General features: G+C 38.4%; 1 protein-coding gene across 1 annotated transcript in view; it reads left to right on the top strand.

Moving 5' to 3' along the window:
* The first annotated feature begins 8,625 nt into the window (after positions 1-8,625).
* The window catches only part of Sema3e (semaphorin 3E), a 247,529-nt gene continuing 232,127 nt past the window's right edge, over positions 8,626-24,027 (top strand). The window contains exon 1 of the mRNA XM_060374241.1: positions 8,626-9,370. Within this exon, the coding sequence (XP_060230224.1) occupies positions 9,256-9,370 (115 nt within the window). The 5' untranslated portion in view covers positions 8,626-9,255. The remainder of the gene's footprint in view (positions 9,371-24,027) is intronic.

The raw sequence follows: 24,027 nt of genomic DNA, 5'->3' as shown, positions 1-24,027 counted from the left end.
TATCTTAATTAAACACTATTTTTTTTTTTGTTGTTCTGTGTAGCTGGTAGATACGGTGTTTATTTGTGATTTTCTACTGCCTTCAATAAATACAAACTTCTCACAAATTGGACTTAAGGCAACGTGTGAGACAAACAAGTGAAAACAGCAAATACACAACATTTTGAATTTTTATCATAATTTTAACTTAATTTTAAATTACAACCCTAAAATGATAAAACAGATATTTAGTCGAAAGGTAAGTAAAGTTCGGAACAACGTATTGTGAAGATAGATGTATCACCTTCGTGAAGCTGAAGATTTCTAATGGAGGAATTATTCGATTCTATAAAAAGAATTAACACAAGGAATTATGCAGTAGATTGTGAGAGAAATGGGAAATTCTAGAAGAAATATTTAAGTTGAAAATTTATTCAGAACAAGGAAATTGATACTTGAATTATTTATATCTTAGCTCAATGGTAATATTGTTATACTTTAAAGAAAACTATACCACACAGACTCCTGGAAGTTTTTCTCAGAGAATGAGAAAATTAAATGGCATGTCACATTTAATGCCATAAATACAGCTTTGTTGAAAAAAATTGGTAAGGTGGACACTTTGCTTTAAAATATACAGCACACGGTAAATATTTAATTTGATTTTCCTTTATTTTTTTAAAACACATTTTTCTTGTATTTCAGCACTTATTGTAAAAACATAATGTACTCATTACTTTTTCCTGTTTATGTATTAAAATTTCATGTAGCAGTTTTTATTGAAATTCTATCTTTATAAGCTTTTTTACAATGATGAATTATCCACCTTCAGATAATTAAACAATATGTTAAAATCTTTGTAATTAATTCCAACCACAACTCTGTGCGTGTCACTAATCTCTCTCTGGGAACATGATAATTTTCAGCCTCATGCACTGCAAAGTCAAACTATAAATTGAAATAGTCCTTGGGTTAAAAACACTGGAGAAAGACATGGTTTGGTTCTATTTTCATTATTTGGCTGTTGAGTGGAATGATATTGAGGTTTAGGATACTTGATATTTTCTGGTTTTAGTTTTGCGTTATTCGTTTCCTGTTATCTGGTAGATTACATAAGGAATAAAAGCAGCCATTAACTTGTATCTTAACTATTTTATTAAAATATTTAAATATTTTTCTTCTTAACTGATATTACCCATTCCACCAACCATTAAATATAGCTATGTTCAAAACATGTACGTTCACATTCACTGAAAAATGTACCTTTTAAAAAGTTTGTAACAATAGAATCACAAAAAAATGTGAGTATAACTAAGTTTGTAATGATAAATTCCTTGAATACGACAACCACGTAACGCAATACCAGGCTCTGCCTCCACATGGAGCTAGTGCAATGTTTTCAGACATAACTCATCAGAACTACCCAGCAGTGCAAAATTATCACTCAGCACCCATCTAAAATAGCTTTAACAACAGATTTGAATATAAAGGCAGTATACCTGCTATCCTGTCTTATATGAAATCTGGCTTATGTATGGTTTTCCTAAGTTATTTGTAGAAATTATAATGAAGTCAAATAATGAAATCATTATTTGAGATTTCCTCTCGTACTTTTGACTCTCACTCATTGTTTACTGGCACTTTTCTTTATCCACACATTGCTTTCTCTCTTCGTTGGATGGTTATTAGGAATAGGCTAAGAAAAGAAAGCCCACAAAGGGAAAACAAAAAGGTTTACAGATTTTCATATTACGTATATGTGCATGTTTTATATTCTTTTTATTGGTTATTGCAATCATTTTGAATTTTATTCTAAAATTTCTTTCAAAGCCAAACAGGCTTTGTTTAAAGTATCTTGGTTTCCCAACACAGTCTTTGCAACTTTAAGTTAGTGTTTGTTTCCATTTATTTTAATGTGAAGCTGGTACATTTGTTGAGTTGATGGCAGCTTTCTGCAACCTTGTATCCATTTTGTACCCATTTCCCAGTCATATGACAATTGAAGATACTATAACAATAGAAAGTATTTTTGGCTGTTTTTCTTAGTTTCTTGCCAACTCGCTAATGTGTAATTGTTCTGGCTCTGTCTAAATCCTTCTTTTATAAGAAGACACAGATTATTTTTTTTCTCCACTTAATATGTAATAACCATCCTCTGTTAAGACAACATGGACAACTACAGATGTGATCCAAATTATTTCTAGGAAGAAAACACACTTTTTTTTTCTAAGTATCTTAAAATGCATGCATAGTATCTTGCAAAATAATGCACTATGAGCCTGGCGGTGGTAGCTCATGTCCTTACTTCCAACATTCAGGCAGCAGAGGCGTGTGGATCTCTGAGATGGAGGCCAGTCTTATCTACAGAGTGAGTTCCAGGACAGTGAGGGCTACACAGAGAAACCCTCTCCAGGAAAACAAACCAACCAAACAAATGTGTACTTTCTTTTTTTTTTTTTTAATTTTCTTTTTCTTTTTTTCTTCACAATTTATTCATTATATATCCCGATTGAAGTCCCTTCCCTCAACTACCCCCAGTCTCAATGCCTTTTCCTCTCCCCCTATCCCCTTCCACTAGTCCACTGAAAGCCAGGGATCTCCACTATTGCCATCTGCACATAGCTTGTTAAGTCTCATCAGGACTGCCTGGATCTTCTTCCTTGGTGGCCTGGCAAGGCTGCATCATCAGGAGCAAGTGATCAAAGAACAGTCAACTGAGTTTCTGACAGAGGCAGCCCCTGATCCTGGCACTCAGAGATCCACATGGAGACTGAGCTGCCAATTGACCACATCTGAGCAGGGGGTCTATGTCTTTTCCATGCATGGTCCTCCACCGATGCATCAGTGTACTCTCAATAAATGTATGTTGAATAAGTAAATCATTCCATGCCAATGAGTTTGGGTGATTTTAGCAGTGGCAGTTAAATAATAATGGTGATTATGGAAAAAGTGGAAGATGTTGAGATTGGAAATTAAAGAAAATAGAAAATTAAAAAAACTTACCAGTGATTTTTTTTCTCACTTCTGTTCTATTCCCTCACTCTCTTTTCCCTTTTAACATGTAAACAATCTGGCAAGGTACCTGACTATGGGAAACTTTGATCGTTTGTTTCCATGGTTAAAAATGAGTGGGCTCAAAGTCTACTATGAGATTACAAACTCAAAGGGTTAGACAAATTGTTTGCTACAGTTTATGGCATTTTAATATTGGTTTCATACCGAATCTACTTTTAAGCAGTTAGAATATAAAACACTGTGTTTTATTTAGTGATTTTAGTGATAACACTAATGAAATTGTTGAAATTTTTCACATAAAACACCACACCATACATATAAAAGGGTATTAGTACCTTTTTAAATGTGATTTATTATTTTTAAACTTTTTATTGGAGATGTCTTTATCTCCCTGTAATCCATTAACACACACACACACACACACACACACACACACACACACACATATATATATGAGTGTCCATACAGTATATGCAATGTTTACAAATGTACAATGGTCATTATTACCTCTTGATTCTTATTAAAATATTCATTTTTCATAGTTACTTTAGAAGGTTTTCTTTAGTAGTTTTGACTTCCATATTTAGCCCCAGTGATTGCTGAGATGGCTAGTAAAAACATGTCAGCCTGAAATGGTCAATTTTCTACCTTCTGACTCATCCTGGGACGGAGGAATGCATCGCATGATGTCAACCCCAGGCGATGATTGTCGACTAATGTAGGAAGCACCTAGAGAACTTTTTATTTTAAAGCTAAACGCAGTGGGCTATTCACATATCTTAAGGATAAGTAACCTGGGGTCAGGGCCACTTGGAAAAGCCACGATGAAATTTTGCCTCAGTCCTCTTCTCTGAAAAGTAAATGTCCTGGTTGGAACTCAGATTCTGGAATCAGGGATTGTAAAGGGAGTTGTTCCTCCTAACAGAGCTTCACTGTAGACAAGTCATGGGTGTCTTTGTCCTAGAGCTCCTTATTGGTAAGTGCCAAAGAAAGGGCTTTGCCCTGCAAAGGGCTTCTCTCAGTTTAACTGGATTCCATAAAAATGTTGCGTGAGTGATGGCCAGCATATAGAACACAGACATTAACAGTAATCATTACTTTTACTCTGTGACATTGAAATCCTAGAGAAGCCCTGCGATCAGCTCAGCAGAGATAGCTCCAAAGCCCACAAGGTCACAAAGATACCACAGCATGCGTGGAAAGCGTAGTGCAATGGTCTCTAAAAGGACTGTGTAGTTTTTAAATGCAGAGCTCCGTCATTTAAAAGTAATTCTCTGTAATCCATACAGAAAGGGAAATAAGACCTGCGTCTAAGAATTAAAGGGTTTTCAGAGTGAGTCACATCCATAGTAATTTAATTTTGTCAAGAAAGGGACATGAGTAAACATTGTTTTTAGATTAAAAACCATCAAAGACACGTTTTACATTATGAATAACCTCAAAGACGATGAGAATAAAATTTAAATCATAAGAAAAGAATTTGAAAATTTTATAAAGGAATTTTTTTTATCCCTTTCCCCACTCTACTTCCTTGTCTTCCTTCCTTTCCTCCTCCTTCTCCTCCTATTTCTCCCTTCAACCTCCTCCTGGAATGGCTAGTCTCAATAAAGTCTGATTTACTGACTTCTTATCCAAATGGTGACATTAGAATGGTCCAATCTCTTTCGGGTAGGTGAGTAGGTTGGGCCCAGAGTGGGACTAATTTGTGTCTTGCCATTCTACCCCCAGCACAAGCATACAATGGAGAAAAATTCAGGTGTCTATTTGTCCTGTACTCTTTAAGTTACAGAACAGGGTAGTGGGGGTGGCAAAGGATGGGTAATGCAGCTGCAAATCTTGTAAGATAAGGCAGCTTAAATGAAAGGCCAGTAAAGGAATCAACAGGTTTGGTCTGAAAAATTCAGCTTCAGCTATGGGGAACAGCAGCTGCAGCGTTGGTGGGACACTTGAGAGGCTCTAGACAGAAGATCCTCGGCATAGCAGCACTAGCACAAGTAGAGGAGGGATTAGTGAAGCCAAAATTCCATGGCTACCATAAAGACATTTTATCTTTAGTTCTAAAAAGGCTCAATATCATTGCCATTGTGACACTATTGTCTATTCATAGCTTTAATCGCCATGTTCTCGAAGTGCGGTTCCATGTTGTTCGTGGATAAATAGCGTTTATGACATTATTTCTGTATACAGTACTAACCTGGAAAAGCAAAAGCCATAGCCCAGCATTCTAAATAGTGACTGCAGAGAGCAAGTCATCTTTTATTTAGTCTCCAAGTGTCCATACCACTCTCTGGCTTTCCTAGTGACTTCTGCTGACATAGGTGATGGACAGCAAGGAGAGATGATGGCTTTCTAATGCATTGTTTGAGAGCATGATTGCCAGTGAAGATAAAGCAAATGCATATTTAGCCAAAGGAGTTTGTGCTATGCTATGGTACAAAAAATAGCCTAGCATGAGTTTTTGATTCCTGCTCATATAACATCTGCTGTGTTTCTGAGTAACTTTCTCAGGAAACTGCCTCCAATATGATGATTCAGTAATCCAAGATGCTTCAGTTTCCTGCCCTAGCATTCATTGTTTAATCCTCTACTCTTGCTACAGAAAAGACCCAAGAAGGCAGAATTTCTTAGGAATGTCTATCCTGTCTCTGGCTAGATATAATATCTTCACTTCTGCTCATGGTCAGAATTAGGTAAATGGTTTCACAAAATTCCCAAGAGACTAGGAAAATCGTCTTTCATTAACTCCGAAAGAAAGATGGGGCATTCCTGGTGTCATCGGCAAAGCATAGTCTCCCAAAGTATACAAGATAATCTTAAACTACAGAGATACTAGTTCCCAGCGTGTATTTGGTTTGGCCTATGTTTGAAAGATCTTAGTAGCACATCAATGCTATGAGGTAAATGTTTTATTTTGTATAAAGTTGTTGGATTTTGATTACCTGCGCTGTAGTAATAAAATTGGTGAATGAGGCACACTGATTTCTAATGTTTAGATAATACCATTGAAAGGAATTTCTGTAAACCAAATTTAATATGCAAAACTTCAACACATTGGAAGCCTGGGTTATAACATAGGAATCTGTTCTTTGAACAAATAGTCCACAGGATTCACAAGATGCACAGAGACTACCGTACTAAGGACTGCATTAGAGTCCATTTGCTCTTCTGTTACTAAGACTGGGATCCAGTGCTTACCTGTCTATACCAACCCACTTTGCAGGAAGCTGGGACTTCGAATCTTAACTCTCCATCCACCACACTTTACTTCTTATTTCCAGACTGAGATTGCTCTTCACACAATAAGATTAACATTGCCAGGAGGTGGCACTGTTAATCCCAGCACTGAGGAGGCAGAGGCAGGCAGATCTCTGAGTTCCAGGCCAGCCTGGTCTACAAAGCAAGTTCAAGGACAGCCAAGGCAACACAAAGAAACTTTATCTCAGTAAAACAAAACGAAGCCCAGTAAGATTACCACCACTGAGAGATTTAAAATGAGACATTTTATTTGCTAAGAATACTTTATTACCAGCATTGGCTTTCTGTTTTGATCCAGGACATCTTTATATTGTTTAGAGTGACAACCTGCAGCATCTCAGATCAGACACTGAATTGCAGATACTGGTGTTCATCCAAAAGACTCACAATCCACAGGGATGCTTTACTCACTGTTGATTTTATTTGATTATTTCAATTTCAATTTTTTTCAGGGTATACAGGAATCATCCCAAGTATTGTGACTTCTATGTCCTGGTATGTCTATAATATTTTTGGTTTGTATGTAATTACTGTTTAATAATCCACTGCCCAAGATATCATACTGAAATGAGAATTTGAATGGCAAACCCAGTTCTGAGGATTATTCTTAGTTTCTTTCACAACATGAATGGTCAATTTTGTCTTAAGACCCTTCCAAAGGAATGTCTAAAAACACATGGAGGAATCTGAGAGCCTCAAAAGTTCTGTATATTTAGCTTAGCAGTCATTTTTATTTCCTTCCTTCCTTATTTACTTTGCATTATCTGTTTGTTTCCTCTCACATACACAAGAAAGGCAAATGGCCATATAGATGATTAGAGGGAGCACACAATACAAACATGATGAATAAAACAGACCACATTTTGTGGTGCACAAAGGCATTGATTGACAAGATGTATGCTTTAAAATTGTCCCAAAGTCATTTTGAGGATGCTTTATAAATCTGGGGAGAAAATTTAGCATGAAAAGTATTTATTCCCCCCATTGAATCTGTGTCTTAATGAAATGGCTGTTGTAGTTAGTCTTGCTTTAACACCATAGCAAACCCAGGACAGACACTGTAGTCTTAGCTAGATGTCAACTGAATAAGGGTATTAATTTTAGTAAAAGGCACAGACCTTATATTTACCTTCCCTGACCTTAGATAATGCTGATAAAGTTGTTATCTATGTTCTGGTTACTTCAATTCTAGGACAGAATGAAAGGACTGTGGAATAACAGGACATCACAATTAAGTCTGTAGCTCATCAGCCTGGCTTTTAAAATATGCAAGTGCCTACAGGGACCACCCTGGGTTGAAAGTCTCTACATGCTTCATGTTGCTTCATTGTTAAATACTGTTTGGAGTTTGTTATCTTTTGTAAACTTTGGGAATCTAATTATTTATAATCTCCAGTGACATTTACATTTTGCTAAATATACTCTGCCTGTATAAAAATACGGGTAAAGAATGGGTGTACTTTTTGCTTACATGCAACGTAGGATATTGGAATGACCTAAGTTATCTTTTTCTTATAATCACGTGACTTTTAGCACATAATTCTGAAAACCTGTCCACAGCCATCGCTCTGTAGGATAAAGCATAAGAAAAAGTCACCATAGCTGATACCATTTGTTTACCATTTCAATCTCAGCTGTCAGACCAAACATCTATTGCTATCTTGAAATAATACAATTCATTTCCATGTCAGCGGCTCTAGAGTGTTTGGTTTAGTTTTTGAAACTGATAGAAAGTAGATTGAAAGGTTCACCTATTGCGCTAAGCTTATTTACACAAACATGGTGCCATGGAAATAAACTCAGAGTGCACAACACTGAGTTCTAAGGCGTTTCACATCCTGTCTTCTTTACTTCTTGCCCAGACCCACCAGGTAGAGCCTTAATTTTACTAAGGACACCTCACTCGGAAGACCAGTCAATACCTTGACATTTAGTTTGTCTTAGATTTGAGGTGAGACTTATTTTTTGCTTTAGGAAAATGAATCTAAGGCAAGTACTTTCTTTCATACTAACCCATTTATGAAACAATAAGGGGGGGGGGAATCCACTTTTTTTCCGGGCTCTAGAAAAAAATTCGCCTTTCTTCAAAAGAGTCAAAAGTAACGTTTCTAAGATGGAAGCAATCCGGAAAGCTTCAATTGTGAGCAAGATTCTGTGGAAATTCAGTGAACGAATCAATTTGGCTCCTGGATAGCGGTAGAAGATTTAAAAGGTGGATTTATTCAAAGATCACCCTTGCTGAGTGGGGCTTTAAAAGCCCTTCCCCGGGCCAGGTCCCAGCCTTTCACATTCTTAAATAATCGGAGTATTATGCAGGTTCTCCTGGCCCCGCCCCGCCAGGGTGAGGACCTGTCTCCCTAGCCCGGCGGGCGCGTCAGAGCCGGGGAGATGCGGCGGGGCACGTGGGCTGGAGACACTTCCTAGAAACGCGCGCGGGCTCAACCCTGCCTGAACTTTCCTGTAAACAGAGCGCTGACAGGCGGCATCCCCGCTGGGTGGGTCCGGCGCTCCTGGCGCAAGTGCCACTTCTTGCTTTTAATTAGCGAGAGGAGAGGCGACTAAGAAGAAGTGGCTGCTCGGCAAGTCAGTGCAAGGAGGCTGACTTCTGGGAGGCTGGGAGAAGAGCCGGGGGAGGCTGCTGGTCTGCTCCGGCTGTTTTCTCAATGAATAGCTGGCGGGGAGACTGAAGGCAGACACAGCCTCCTCCTCACTCCGCCGCCGGGTGACGGCGACAGCTCCAGCCGGGACCTGGCTCCCAAGACGCGCTCCTTGGAATGCCCTCCTGTTCCGCGCTTCTGAACCACCGGTCCCGAGGAAGGAGAGGCTTTGCGGATCCAGATATCGCCCGGAAAATGACACTTGGGAATGGTATTTTCTGATGACAGCCCCGTCTGTTGGTGACAAAGCCTGTCGTCCGCAGTTGCCCCTGGGGGGGGAAGTCCTGAGTAAAACTCAGTCCTGCCTTAAAGTGAGGTTGCAGGGGCCACAGGAGAGCCAGAGCGCACCATGTCACCGGCCGGACGCGTCCTCACCTTGCTTCTCTGGGGTCACCTGCTGGACCTCTGGACCCCAGGTCACACCGCGGACCCCTCCTACCCCAGGCTACGCCTGTCTCATAAAGGTAGGTTACCTTTCCTTATCCTCTTGTTAGGAAAATGCCCAAAATGGAAAGTCACTTAACACTGGTCTATGCCCTTCCAAGACCTCCAAAGTGCACCTGAAACATATTGCAAAACTCACCCAGGATTGTAGGCACCTCGAGTTAGCATACCCTACCTCATCTGGAAAAAAGTGTTAGATTAAATCGCATGCCAACTTGAAGGTGTGATTTTTGCCCTAGAAATATCAGATATTATTCTTGAGAAGTTCACTCACCACTGTGCAGAGCTGAGAAGGTGGGGCGCAGTTGCTAAGAGCCGGAAAGGCAGAATCCAGCAAGTGAGCAGTAGGTATTGAAATACCCCCACTCGCCTTTTGGGAGGTATGTGGGACAGGCTTTAAAAAATAGAGATACCCTTTTTGTTTTTATCGGGTGTTTTGTTTTGTTTTCTTTATAATAAGATTGAGAGAAGAGAGAATTCCTGAGGAAATAGTTATTTCATCCCCCTGAAATTAAAATAACTAACAAATAACACAAATTAGCCTTCACACTGAGTTGGTTATTAGAACATTTTAATGTGTAGCAAAATAAAGAAGTTTATTGGCAATCATGGTAAATTGACTTACAATGGTTAAATATTAATATGCACTAGCCATTTCTTTTAAGTGTTCATTCATCTTATTTTTACAGAATGTCTAGCAGAATGTTTATTTTATTCTGCGGGTAGGTCTTATACAGCTACTTCATATTCATAAATAAATGATCAAAAGGTAGGTTTTGCGTCAGGACCAGTCAAAACCATTCAGGAGTCCTCCTGTCTCCAAACAAGCAAGGAACAAAACCTGTTTTAAGAGGAAGTGATTTTGTTGACTTAAAAGGAATTTGGAATACATTATTGGGAATGAAGTTTCATTATTACCACCAATTAAGACAGAGAACAGATGCAATAATGAGCATTACATAAGAGCCATGCCCCCCCCACTGGAGTAAGCTTTTAAATTATCTTTCACTATGGAAAAAACAAAACATGTATCTTTAATACTTGGTAGACTATTCAGCAAAAGATAGAACCAGAAGGTCTGAGTTTTGTATGATATAATTGGTCTTTTTGTCTTCTTATTGGACAGCAGTAAATGTAATGGTGATTGTAGAAATTTCTCATTATAATACTTAAAATTGTGGGTATCTTCTTTATTTAAATAATGTTCTTGTAACATTATGCAGTAGGTACCAAAATTTTATTAAATACATAAACAACATTTGTAACCTATTTAAAATGTAGTGTCCTGCATTAACTCATGCCCTTTGATTTGAGAGGAGATAACTATCAAGGTCTCTGTTTATAAGAAGTTATAAGCAAATTTATCAAAGTGTAAAATCTAATGGGATGTAATAATGGAAAAATTAGGATGCCAGAAAATAATAAGTTGATTCTGTGTCTTATAAATGATATCTACTTTAGAGCTATAATGAATGAGTTGTTTTTCCTAATTTCTTTTTCCAAGCATACTTTGTTGCTATGTATTGAAAATGGATGGATTTAGAAAGCATACTGCTAAGTGAGGTGAACCAAACTCATGCAGAAAACACTACCTACTCTTCCTGATATGTGGATCCCAGCTTATAATGTGTACTGTGTATATGCAAACAGCAAGCAAGTGTAACTAACTGTAGGTGTAGTATAACATTTAAAAAGCAGACCAAGAAGGGTAATGATAGGTAATGAGGAAGGATGGAATGCAGGCAAAAGGACACATGAGTCATGGAAAGGATACAAAGCTAGTTTTTTTTCCCCTTTTAGTTTCAACTTTATAACAATTTTTCTTTTTCTTTCTTTGTGGTGGATAACTAATAAAACTGTAGAGAAAAAAGGAAGATGAGTGGATAACCTGTTAGTTTTGACATGGTGCTAACCTTTATACTTCAGGTATACTTGGCTTTTGATAGCTCATTATCAGTATGTTTTCCAAACTGCCTCATTTGATTTTGCACAGGCGAGCTTATAATTTGGTCAGTGTACCACAATTACATGGTATAGCTGATCTCATTTTAATATATATATTTTTATCAAGTTTGTCTTCAAGATGTCCCTGTTAATCAGAGAAATAACTGTAACTGATTTTATGAGCTATGTCATATGTTGTCAAAAGGATCTGCAAGTATTTGTTTATACTAGACTGAAAACTCTCACATGATCTCTCTTTGGCATTTTTTCACCTTTTATTGGGACTGACTAAAAAGACACTTTTATGATGATAATTTTATACAAAGACAGTGTAGAGATGTCTGCAAATAAAATGTTCTCACTTAGGCAATTTAGTTAGGAAAGTCAGCTATGAGATCACACCAGAGACAACCTGAGGCAGCAAATGCTTGCTGTATGTATCACAGGTTCCTCGGTGACAGGGAGAACAAAGAATGTCAGAGCAAGGACATCCAGTTCAGCCAGCACAAAACGAACCATTCTCCACTCTGTAGAATTCAGTAGATGTTTAAAGAGTCTTCAAATATTAGGAACCGTGCATTGCAGGCTAATAATCTCCTGAAGTACCAAATAGTGACAGTAATGTTGGTTTTTCAGTAGCAAGAGAATTTAAGTAATTAATATTACCAATGGATGCTCAGTCTTTCAAAGTAAGATATATGAGTGTATGTGCTCTATGCTGCTGTCTGACCCCACTGGGTAGGGTAACACACTTAGCTCCCTAGAGGTGCCCTGTTGTACTCATCCATCATTCTTCTCATGACAGTGGTCTATGCCACATGGGAGAAGAGCAGTCATTTTTCTTTCACCCTCCACTTCCAAGATCAGAGAAGAAAAGAAAAAACCCAAATATTCTTTTGAGAAGAAGGAGGATGTTTAACTGTCATATACAAAACTTTGAGATAATTTATATAAAAAATGTGTTCCTAAAATGAAGACCCAGCGACCCTTTGGTTTACCTTCTGTTCTTCTCTACCTCTGGCGATGGCCTGTTCTTGAATAGATCTTTCCAGAAGAAGGCTACTAAGTAGAAGGGAAGTGTGGGGTAGAGAGCACTATCTAGCTATTTTCAAGCATTCTTCACCTGTGATGGGATGGTACTCAGACCATTCTTCTTACTATTTCAGTATTTAGAAAATGTGTCAATTTGGGGCAAGTAGAATACACGAAGAGACAAGGAAACTCTTATTCAGAAAATACATGTATCTTTGATAGATTTTATACAAACAAGTAAGTTTCATTAATCGATAAAAAGATTTTAAAAAAATTAGGTGGCAAGATGCTTCCTCATGCTGGAAGAACTTTGAGTCAAGATTTGAGCTGACGTTGACTACAAAAGGCAAGTTCAAGGGTGGTCATGCATTATGTGCATTCTAGTTGTTTATTCCAGCTAAAGAGGATAATATTGGTGAGATTAATAAGGAATAGACTTTCTGTTCAGTTTTCTTAAGTAATCTTTGTGATCCTGAAGAAAAAGCAACTGAAAAGAATGAGGAGGAGTAGTCCTGAGGAACTGAGTTTCTCCATGGTGACATCTGTTCTTTCCTTATCTGTCACCATCACACATTAATGAGGTTACTGGGAAGGCAAAAATAGCCTTCTTGATAATGGAGTTGAGAGAAGAAAAAAACAAAAACAAAAACAAAAACAACAACAACAACAACCAAAAGCAAATTGCAATCACAATAACTGTAGACTTTGTAGTAACTGTAGTCAACTGAGACTCCAATCAAGAACAGTCTGGCAGATAGGAGTTCAAAGTTCCCATATGGATGGGCAGTTGCAAAAGACATGGTGGTTGCTTCAGGAGGACAGGGTTCTCCTAGGATGTTTGGGGAAGAGGCAGTCAGTCAAGATAGGCTGGCATTATAAATGGAGATTTACGCTTTGACATGAACCCCCCCCCCATTCATAAAACCCTAGCTAGTGTTAATGGTAGGTCTGTATTTACACATTCTAACTCTTTACACCCAGATCCGTCATAGCTCAGAGAGCTCAGCATTTGATGTCAGTAGCCTGCACTCCATGTCCTACTCTTGCTCATAATAATGGCAGTTTGTGCATCAGTGTGAAAAATATTGATCGCCATTGTCCCTTCTTTAACTATTTCACCGAGGGTTAGAGAGGATCCATTGTTACAATACTTGTGACTATACTTTATAGTCTAAAACTACGAATATTGTTAATATTCCTTTAAAACAGCATGCTCTCAAGGTAATAACTCTGGGGAATGGTATGAACTTAAATATGAATAAATGTTAAAACAATGCTGCCATATAAGGAAGAATTTGGTCTAAAGTAATATGAAAAGTTATGGTGGATCTTCACGAACCAGTCATTGTAAATCTCACCTTCATGCCTTTGGCCCTTTGTTATTCCAACTTAGAAGATCACTATTCCATCTTCATTTTCAAAATTTCATATCTAATATTTGCTCTGATTGCTACACCTCACATTTCAAAATTCTTTACATTCATAAAACCAGGGCACTAATATACATTAAGAAAAGGTTTGTGTGACCGCCCTGGAGACTGGTGTTTATATTCTAGCCAGAGTAAACAAAAAATGAATAAAATAAAATAAGGCCGTAAATTAAGCTGTATTTTGTGAGCCAGCTCAGAGTTTTGCTTTCAGCCAGTACCTAAGTATTATCAGTAGTGATATTAGTCACCCAAATCTCTGGGTGTTAATAAACAAAAACTGGTCATAAGGCATGATTCATAATCACAGTAGTTAAATAGGTCTTAGGAGTAAACATTAACCTACATGCCAGACTGTTAGGGAGTGTTGGGTTGAGAATGAAATGATGGTTTTATTAACCAACAGTTTATGTTAAGACATCAACATGGAACAAAATGTGAAGAATTACGTTATGTTGAGTTGGGATAACAACAGCAAAAAAGGTTTTTTGTAAAGGAAGTCTATCTAAGGGTGTTACCTAAGGTGTTGACCTTATATTTCTGTATTGGTTCAATGCTGCACATACATCTTATCAATATATCATATATACAATAATCTCTCAATCGATGAATCTTTCATTTTTCACGTGGATAGATAAGATCATGGTAGAAAACCAACTATTTTTCCTTATAGAAGTTAAGAAGAGTGAGGGTCATGGTTAAAAAAAGCCATAAAAAGAGTTTATAAATAAGTTGGATGATAATTTATGTGTGCACAACCATTTAAAAACCCTTATGAGGACAATTTTCTATATGTAAAATATGGTCTATACTTGCATGATTAATAAATATATACAATAAAAATTATGATGTCCTAATGAAACATTCTTTTAAAACTTTACTTTGCCAAATTGTTGTCATGGTGTATCTGTCACTTAGCCTCAGGGTATCTCATACAAGGTCCTTTCTATTCCTTTTTCTCTTTCATTCTGAGATGAGATCACTTCTCAGTTCCACGCTTCAGTGCTGTGGTCACATGATAAACTACCATGCTATTAAAGTGATAAGTTGTTAACAGTCTGTTGAGTCAGTTTTGCTTCGTTATTGACACCTAAAGTGTTCATCACTGAGGTTTCTTGGTGGGAGAGTGTGTAAAGATTTACTCCTTTATTGTCAACTGTTCTGTGGCTCAGCGGAGGAATTTAGTCAGCAGGAATCCAAAAGTGCCCTCTGCATGCATGCATACCCCTTCAGGCTCTGCCTCTGCAGTGCTAAGGTGGCCCTACCTATCAGTTTAATTTTACAGTTCAAGACAAAGCAGTGCTGAAGTGAAATCACTCAAAACATCTTCTAAGGGGTGCACAATGAAGACATAGATTGCTGTTTTGGTTCCAATACTGCAGCCTAGCTAGTTCACACCCAAATGCTTCAGAATACTCAATAAATTAAGTAAGAAAACATTAGGCGATATTAGTAATGGTTTCCTTAGCATGTGATTTGAAACATAAGAGAACTGTCTATGTCTTTAGGTATTCCTTAAATATAAGCAAGCATTACTCTCTGTAATATATCATAAAGATGATATTGACAATATTTTTCAGTGCAATATTCTAAACAGATAGTGAAAAAATGTTAATGACTCATTAAAACTAAAGGTTACAGTTTTTGCTATTAAGAGAACATTTTCTTTCATGACTAATGATTTCAACAAATGACATTTCTTGTTACTGAGAATTTCCCTTCCTGTGAGCCTGTGGTGGTCAAAGCAATTGATTATTCAAGAACCTATCTGCCTATTGGAGTTCTATTGTGTATATAAAATCTTTCCACCTATCAACAAGGTAATCTTTCCTTCTAATGGCCCCTAAAAAGTACAAGAGAATTCACTGATTTGCTTGAAGTTTTTTAAACTGAGAAATGAATTTCCCCATGTGTGCTGGTACCTAAATTCTCAGCCATCAGTGCTCTCTGCCTAAGGGCTCAGCAGTGCAAGAATGGTAAACAGAACAAGCACTTAGGGCTCAGACATTACAAAACACTCTCACATTCTTATTTTGATTGCCTCAATCCCCTAGTTTTTGATGAAGCATGCCTAATTTAAATAGAACTTCTGGTTCCCTGGCTTGAGTAAGTAACTTCTGTTTTGTGACTATGAGTATTCTCAGCTTTAAAGCAGTGTAGCGTTTAATTTGTAGATTGTGATGGATCAGAGAAGATGATACATATTGATGTGGCTCAATTACCCTTAGGAGGCTTTTCAAAAATGAGGCAACGGACCAGAAGACACTGAGAGCATCTTCTATGCTGCTTTTCCTTTTTAATTGTAAAATTAATCATGAGCAAGTGCTTAGTTTCCACTTTAAAATAAGGGAAGCTACTCATCGCAAGTTTTACTAAATGCCAGAGTTTTAATTAAATCTAATTCTGATTGCTGTAGGTGACTACAAATAGGGGATGTTGTTATCCATTGTATTTATAAGTTACTGTAGAATTACTTTGATTAATAATTGAAAGGAAGTCGGAACTCTAGCAGCAGGCACCTTGGAGACAACAGCTCCAATCCTAAAAATACCTGCCTAACAAAGGTAATTGTAGGCCCAACCTTGTAAAGCACAATAGAGCTGATATTACAAAAGCCAGACCACACTGAGCGATGCCAGTCTAAACAGTGTCCGGTAGGCGGCTATCAGCTCAGCAGGTGTTGTTTGCTTTGAAAGTGAAAGAGAGCCGTCTGCTCTGTCTTTCTTGGGACAAACAAGGTAAAATGGCTGGGACAGAACAGACCCCTGACATTTACCTGGAATTCAGTGGGTGCCCATTGCCATACAAGCAAGGCTGACTTAACTGCCTTAGACACTGATTTCAAAAGGGGAGTCTGATGGGGTGGGTTGGGAAAGGTCCTAAGGAAACTGAGGCATCCTGAGCAACTGTTTATGGCTCCTTCAATAAAGGAGACTTTAGAATAGGGGCTTAGCCTCTCCTCGGTATTCACCTCCCTTCCCCTTGGTGAGTGAAACAGCAGGGCTTCAGGAAGTCCCTTGGGGGCATCCCTCACTTTCCCATCTATGCACAACCTTCTCTATTTTTTTTAACACTACTTTGCATGCATGTGCCATTCTTGGGTAATCAGAGGCCTCTTCCTTTTTGTCACTCTGTTCCTGGCCTACGCTATGTGCGCTTGCACCTTCTCTCCCAGAGAGCCATTCCTTATCTCTTCCTGACTTTAGTCCCCAAACAAACAAACAAAACAAAACCTTGAAATGGATGAAAAGTACCTTTCTTCTTCGGTTTACCTTCAACCTTCATTTTATTTTTGTTCTCTCTTTTGCTTTGTTGAAAATCATCTTATAATGAAATATACCTTGTACAACCAGAAGTTAAATTTCTTTGCTCTGCTTTTCAGGGTGGTACCTGATGCTCAAAGGTACCAGGAGATTGAGGCAAAATAGGCCAGAGCAGATTATGACAGAAGGAAGCTTAACCTGCTAAGTGATGTACTCTGCAGCTACACTTGAGTTAGGTGAAAGACTATTTATTATCAATGCACACCTACCAACTTATACACTTTCAGTCTTTTTAGAGTTTCGGAAAACCAGAATAAAAAGAGGGTTTATAAGTGGGTAATTGTCCGGGCACAGACTATCTAAGAATAAGTCCCACTGGTGATTTCAAGTAGCCATCGTCCCACAGCAGGATAGAACAGCAGCGAAGACACTGAGAACAAAAGTGGGAGAGAGCAGAGGTGAAGCTGGGCATGCTGACCCGTACTTCTGGAAAGGAGGGAGCTGAAGAGGGCTTTAAATTCTGAGTTCAAAACATACTGTAGATCAAAAGGCCAAAACAAAATGTGTTCACAACGTTGTTTGCAGCCATTTACTGCTCCTGATTGCTTGTTTCCTGAGTGAAAAGTTTACTGTCGACCGCGTGCTGTCTCAGGCCCCTTCAGTGCTCCTTCCAATTTCACAAACGCAGACTTCTTTTATTCCCTGATAGGCCTCCCTGTGTGTCTGATTTCTTCAGATTCTTTAAAAACCACAGGCTTGGGAGACAGTGTGTGTACATAGTGGAATATTTACAGATTTAGAATTTTTAAATTTTTGGACTTGAATACAGTGTATCTTATGTATACTCCATTATTTTTGTAAGTCACTGAACTCTGAAACTTACTTTAGTCAGTTAAAAAGAAGCTAATGCCAATGTCCTGTCTCATGTGATTATTACAGGAAAAATGTATCACAGCATAGATCTACAACTTGATGTCCTGACGTGTATAAGGTTCTTAGTTTAAAGAACCGCCTTTAAGTTACTTGAAGTCAAGGGAGAGAACTTGTGTGTGTGTGTGTCTGTATGATGCGATTGTTAGGATTATGCGAATTTATATGGCGGGTTCATAAATCACGCCACAGGACAGCTTCCACGTGGGAGTTTTTATTAGGGGGTAGGGTCACAGAGACTGTCACTAAACAAGGTGGGAAAGAGAGAGGAGGGTATAAAGTGATCAGCACATGCGCAGGTGTTCCACAGATGGTTCACTTTGCTGCCTATTCTGGAGGAGGCCTCAGGACGCTTGAAGCCCCGCTTATCAAGTCCCTTAGAGGCTGGGTATAGAGATGCCTGCTTACGGATCCCAACAGTGATTGTGTAGGGAATAAAATTACATATTCAAGTCATATTTGAAACCTGCAATTACAAAGTGGGTGTTTTCTATCTACCGAATTTCAAACAAAACATTTTTAGTTGGCTTCTTCATTATGGTCAAATAAAGGGCAGCTTGATTTAGGGCTACTGCTAAATATACAGTGTCTTTCTTTTTTCCCAAGACAATGTTTCTGCTTAACAGCACTGGCTGTCCTGGACCTCGCTCTGTGGACCTGGATGGCCTTGAACTCACAGAGAGAGATGCACAACCCTCTGCCTCCTGAGCGCTGGGATCAAAGGTGTGAGCCACCATGCCGGGCTAATACCTTTCTTTTTTGTTGTTTTGTTTTTTGTTTATCCCTGAGACAGGGTTTCTCTGTGTAGCCTTGGCTGTTTTAGACCCGCTTTGAAGACCAGGCTAGCCTCAAACAGATACCTGCTTGTCTCTTCCTCCCAAGTGCTGGGATTGCAAATGTACAGCCACCACTCCTGGCTTTGGCTAGTATCTTAAAGTCCAAAGTTGTAGGATTTGTTTTGACAAATATGCTCATAGATGCTGGGCTATACTATCACTCCCTGATTATTTTTAATTAAACATGATGTGTAATCACTTACTGATCAGTGTGGTATACAAATATGTTTTATTTATTACCGATGTTGTAAATTGGGACACAAGTTTGGTCAGTTGTGGAGAAGCACTCTGTGAAATTCCAGAACATTTACATCTCAAAAGATAATTGACAGAACAATGTCACCACTGTTTAATTCCTGTGCTGTGAACCTCAATCTCTTACCTTGGAAATTTAGAGGTTTTTAGGTATTCAAAAGATCAGTTCATTCAATAATGCTTTGTTCTGTGGATACTTGTTGAGCTTTATCAATGATTTAGAGACCAAGTATGTGGCTCAGATTTTAGAATATAAGAGAAAAGTTTTATGAATATAAGCAAGATGCTAGATGGAATCCTGGTGGTAGTAAAGGTTTATCAGGTAAAAATTTAAAAAAAATCTAGGATCAGGGTGAATTTTAGTAATTATGCATCTGTGTTGGTTCATTATTGTGATGTTACTGTTAGGTAAATGGTTAATAAATGGAAAACTGGGTCTAAGGGATATGGCAACCTTCTGCATTGACTTCACAATCTTCCTGTGAACCTAATATTATTCTAAGATAAAGTTCCCTCTCTGTCCGTTTCACACACACACACACACACACACACACACACACACGGCTTTACACAGGGCCCAAGATGTATTTGTAAAGAGATTTACCATGGTAAAGCAAGGCATTTTGATGCATTAAGTGTTAAAATGCGGTCTAAGGAATCAGAGTTTGATTGCTGTGGGGACTGGCGCTTAGTCTGGATGACTGGTGGGTGGTGGGCAAGAAGCCATGAGGCAGCCATTAGTATCTTTTTCCTAGCTCCTAGCACCCTGCTGTGCTCCTACTCTGTTTAATGATCCCATCAGAGACACCCTCTACTACGTCTACTTACTGACACACATTTTGTACGAAATATGTCCTACAAACCGCTTTCCCCTGACAAACACCATTTTTTATATTTATTACGAGTGATACAGAATTAGTGAAAAATTCTGATAGATTTAGAAATTGAGAAAACAAAACCAAAAAGCTTTAGTTACATTTATTGACTTGTGTACAAGTATATGGGTGTATGTGCCATGATTGGTGTACGAGATAAGAAGACAACTTTGTGGGCTAATTTCTCCTTCTACCGTGTGCTCCTCGGGGTTGAAGTCAGCTCATTAATGGTGGCCACTTGTGCCTGTAGATTGTGAAGCTTTTGGTAGCAGTTTCAATTGTTGATTTTGACTCTAATGAATGTTAGTTGTATAGTATATTTTGCTACTTGTTGTAATGTCTGTAATGTAATTGCTCTACATGCTGACATTAGTATTATTTAAGCTTTCGGCTGGACGCCATTCATAAATATGTTCATAGCAGACATCAGAGAAAAATCAAATGATGAGATTAGGGAGCACATCAAAAATAGGAAAACCTTCACCTTACACCCATGAAAATGGCTAAAATCAAAAACTCAAGGGACAACACTTGCTGGAGAGGTTGTGGAGAAAGGGGAACCCTCCTCCACTGCTGGTGGGAATGTAAACTTGTACAACCACTTTGGAAATCAATCTGGTGCTTATTCAGACAATTAGGAATAGTGATTCCTTGAGATCCAGCTATACCACTCCTAGGTATATATCCAAAAGTTGCTCAAGTACACAACAAGGACATTTGCTCAACCATGTTTGTAGCAGCTTTATTTGTAATAGCCAGAACCTGGAAACAGCTCAGATGTCCCTCAATGGAGGAATGGATACAGAAATTGTGGCATTTTACACAATGAAATACTACTCAGCAATCAAAAAAGAGGAAATCATGAAATTTGCAGGCAAATGGTAGGGTCTAGAAAAGATCATTCTGAGTGAAGTATCCCAGAAAGAGAAGACACACATGGTATATACTCACTTATATAGACCTATAAGATATGATAAACATAATGAAATCTATACACCTAATGAAAATTAAACAAGAAAGAAGAACCGGGGTTAGGTGATCAATCCTTACTTAGAAAGACAAATGGGATGTGCTTTGGATGTAGGAGAAAACAAGTAACAGGACAGAAGCCTACTGCAGAGGGCCTCTGAAAGACTCTACCTAGCAGTGTATCAAAGCAGATACTAAGACTCATAACCAAACCTTCAGCAGAGTGCAGGGAATCATATGAAAGAAGGGGGAATTAGTATGATGTGGAGGGGATAGGAGCTCCACAAAGACCAAATATATCTGGGCACAGGAGTCTTATATGAGACTGTTTATTCAACCAATGACCATGTATGGATATAACCTAGAACCTCTGCTCGGATGTAGCCCGTGGTAGCTCAGTAACCAAGTGGGTTACCCTAGAAAGGAGAACAGGGACTATTTTGGACAGGAACTCAATGGCAGCTCTTTGACCACCCCACCCCCCAAGGGAGGAGCAGCCCTGCTAGGCCACAGAGGAGGACTTTGCAGCCAGTCCTGAAGATGCCTGATAAAACAGGGTCAGATGAAAGGGGAGGAGGTCCTCCCCAATCAGTGGACTTGGAAAGGGGCAGGGAGGAGATGAGGGAGGGAGGGTGGGATTGGGAGGGAATGAGGGAGTGGGATACTGCTGGGATACAGAATTAATAAAGCCTAGATGGATGGCTTCAGGCTTTCTATTTCCAAAGTTATGGAAAGGAACCAAAAGTACTTTAAAACAATCCAGAATACACTTAAAAGGTGATGTTTGAGGTTTGTACAGAAGGCAGTCTGAGTACGGCTACACACCTAACTGCACCATTGCTCCTCTGCTCTCATTAGTTCCGGTCATGGTTTCCAACTCCAATGCAACATCCTGTAGATTCCCACGCTGTTGCAGGAAATAATAGAAAGCTGTTGAGCTATGTATTTAATGTTATCATGACGGTATTATCTAACCCACTATCATAAATAATGTGACACATGAGCTGTCACATTATTACCTGTTAGATTTGTAATTGCCTCATTTACCTTGGGCCGGGCAGATGCTTCACTTACCCTGTCTCAATATCCTCACCATCCATCTTCCAGCCTCCATCCAATGCCATCTGCCTTAATCCTCCTCAACTGAACTACCTTTCATCCATAATCCCATGGTACTTGCTTATATTCTTCATCTGGGCCTTTTCACGCCATTATTGAAATCCTTCCTTGGTCCACATGTGTTTTCTTCAGGCTAACCCATCCTGGCATCCTTCTCCTTCCTTTCTTCCCATCCATCTGTCCTTCCTGTGATTCCTTATGGGATTTCCCAAAGCCTAGGAACCTTAGCCACAGCAATCCCATTCTGCCCTGCCCAGGTATAGGCTGTTTAATTAGCCAATCAGGGATAATGACTTAGGCAGGTTTACTCAGAGGGTCAGTAGTTAGCACCAGACCAACCTCCAACACCACACTATAAATCCTCAAGAAATAGTCTCAGAGAAGGAAAAGCTGAAAACTGTTACTTCAGCATGGAACACGTCTTTGGGATAGAGCAATAATTTGTTCGACACTTTGGTTTTTGAAACACTGTCCTTTCATGGACCAAAGCAAACTGGGTGTTTCGTTTTGTTTTGACTTGATTTGATCAATTTGTCCATGTGAGTGGTTATTATACACACAATTCCAGCATGCTATCTTCGATTTACCATTCTAAAAATCTGTGTGTTAGTAAATTAGATAGTGACAAAGAAAAGTATTTGTTCTGGTTCATCACTATAGTGTTTCTTTACAAGGTAATAGATAGTAAATGTAACTCGTTTACCCTCCACATTTAAGACCATACACAAAAGGTCTAAGCTTGTATAAAATAATATGTAAGAAAATAATTTTGTACTTAATCCATCAAAGAAAAGTAAAGGATATAAACAATTCAGAAAACATATACATTATCACTGACCTATCAAGAGTAAATTAATAGACTTCAGAATCATTCGATTAGTTTTAGAATCCAGAATAACAGATTTAAAAATAAGTAATTAGATGATTCAATCCTTTTATTTCTAAAATTTTTGTGTGTGCAGGGGTGGCATGGAGAGAGTGGAGTTTCTCTGGGTAAATATATGTACTTGTGCAGGTGCAGGTGTACAGATGTCTATGGGGAGGCTAGCGGTCAGTCTTGCTTTGCTCCCCAGGAGCCATCTACCTTGGTTTTTGAGACAGGGTTTGCTGTTAGCCCAGAGCTTGCAAGTATCTAGACTGGCTGGCTAGTGCAATGCGAGATCCTCCTCTCCTCTCCCTGTCTCCTCACTGCGGAGTTTACAAACTGAGACACCACAGGTGGCCTTTGAACATAAGTTCTGGTGATTATATTTAGGTTCTTATATGTTAATAAAAATAACAGGAAGTAAAAATGATTGTGATTTTTTTCTTTTTTTTTTTTTTAATGATTTATTTACAATTTCTACAGCATTCTGCCTGAACATCAGAAGAGGGCACTGGATCTCACTGTAGGTGGTTGTGAGCCACCATGTGGTTGCTGGGAATTGATCTCAGGACCTTTGGAAGAGCAGAAATCTCCCCAGCCTGTGAATTATTCTTATTATTGATGAACAAGTAATAAGTTTTTTTTTTTTCCTCATCTCAGGCAAACTTACAAAACCCATAACCAACAACAGGAAAAATGATAAAGGAAAAAACTTTTCAAACTTAACACTGTCCACGTTACACATAGTTCTGGCTGGATAAGTAGTATAGGCCAAATACTTAAATTTTCTTAGAATGACTACCAAAACATTCAGCCTGCTGTACTCTTAGAGTCTTGATTAATATGAAATAAACATAGTTATTCTTAGAAGGGCCACATCAACAATATTTAAAATGTAAATTGAAAACAAAACTAAAAACTTCCCACAGTCAAATGTTGAAAGTTTTACTTATCAGAATATTAAATTTTCCATATCATTGCATAGTTTCACTAATATGGAAACCCAAAATATTTCTCTTTTATTGTGTTTGGAAGGAAAGAAGTGAAAGAAGATATGAAACATTGGAATAGATTTCATAACCACTTAAAATATCAGTTTCAATAATTTGTCAAAGTCATGAGAAGTGTCAACTTCTATGACATCAATATATTTTAAATTATT

The sequence above is a fragment of the Meriones unguiculatus genome, chromosome 21, assembly GCF_030254825.1.
Source record: "Meriones unguiculatus strain TT.TT164.6M chromosome 21, Bangor_MerUng_6.1, whole genome shotgun sequence".
Lineage (NCBI taxonomy): Eukaryota > Metazoa > Chordata > Mammalia > Rodentia > Muridae > Meriones > Meriones unguiculatus.
Note: the sequence above shows the minus strand (reverse complement) of the source record. Positions and strands in the feature narration are given on the sequence as shown.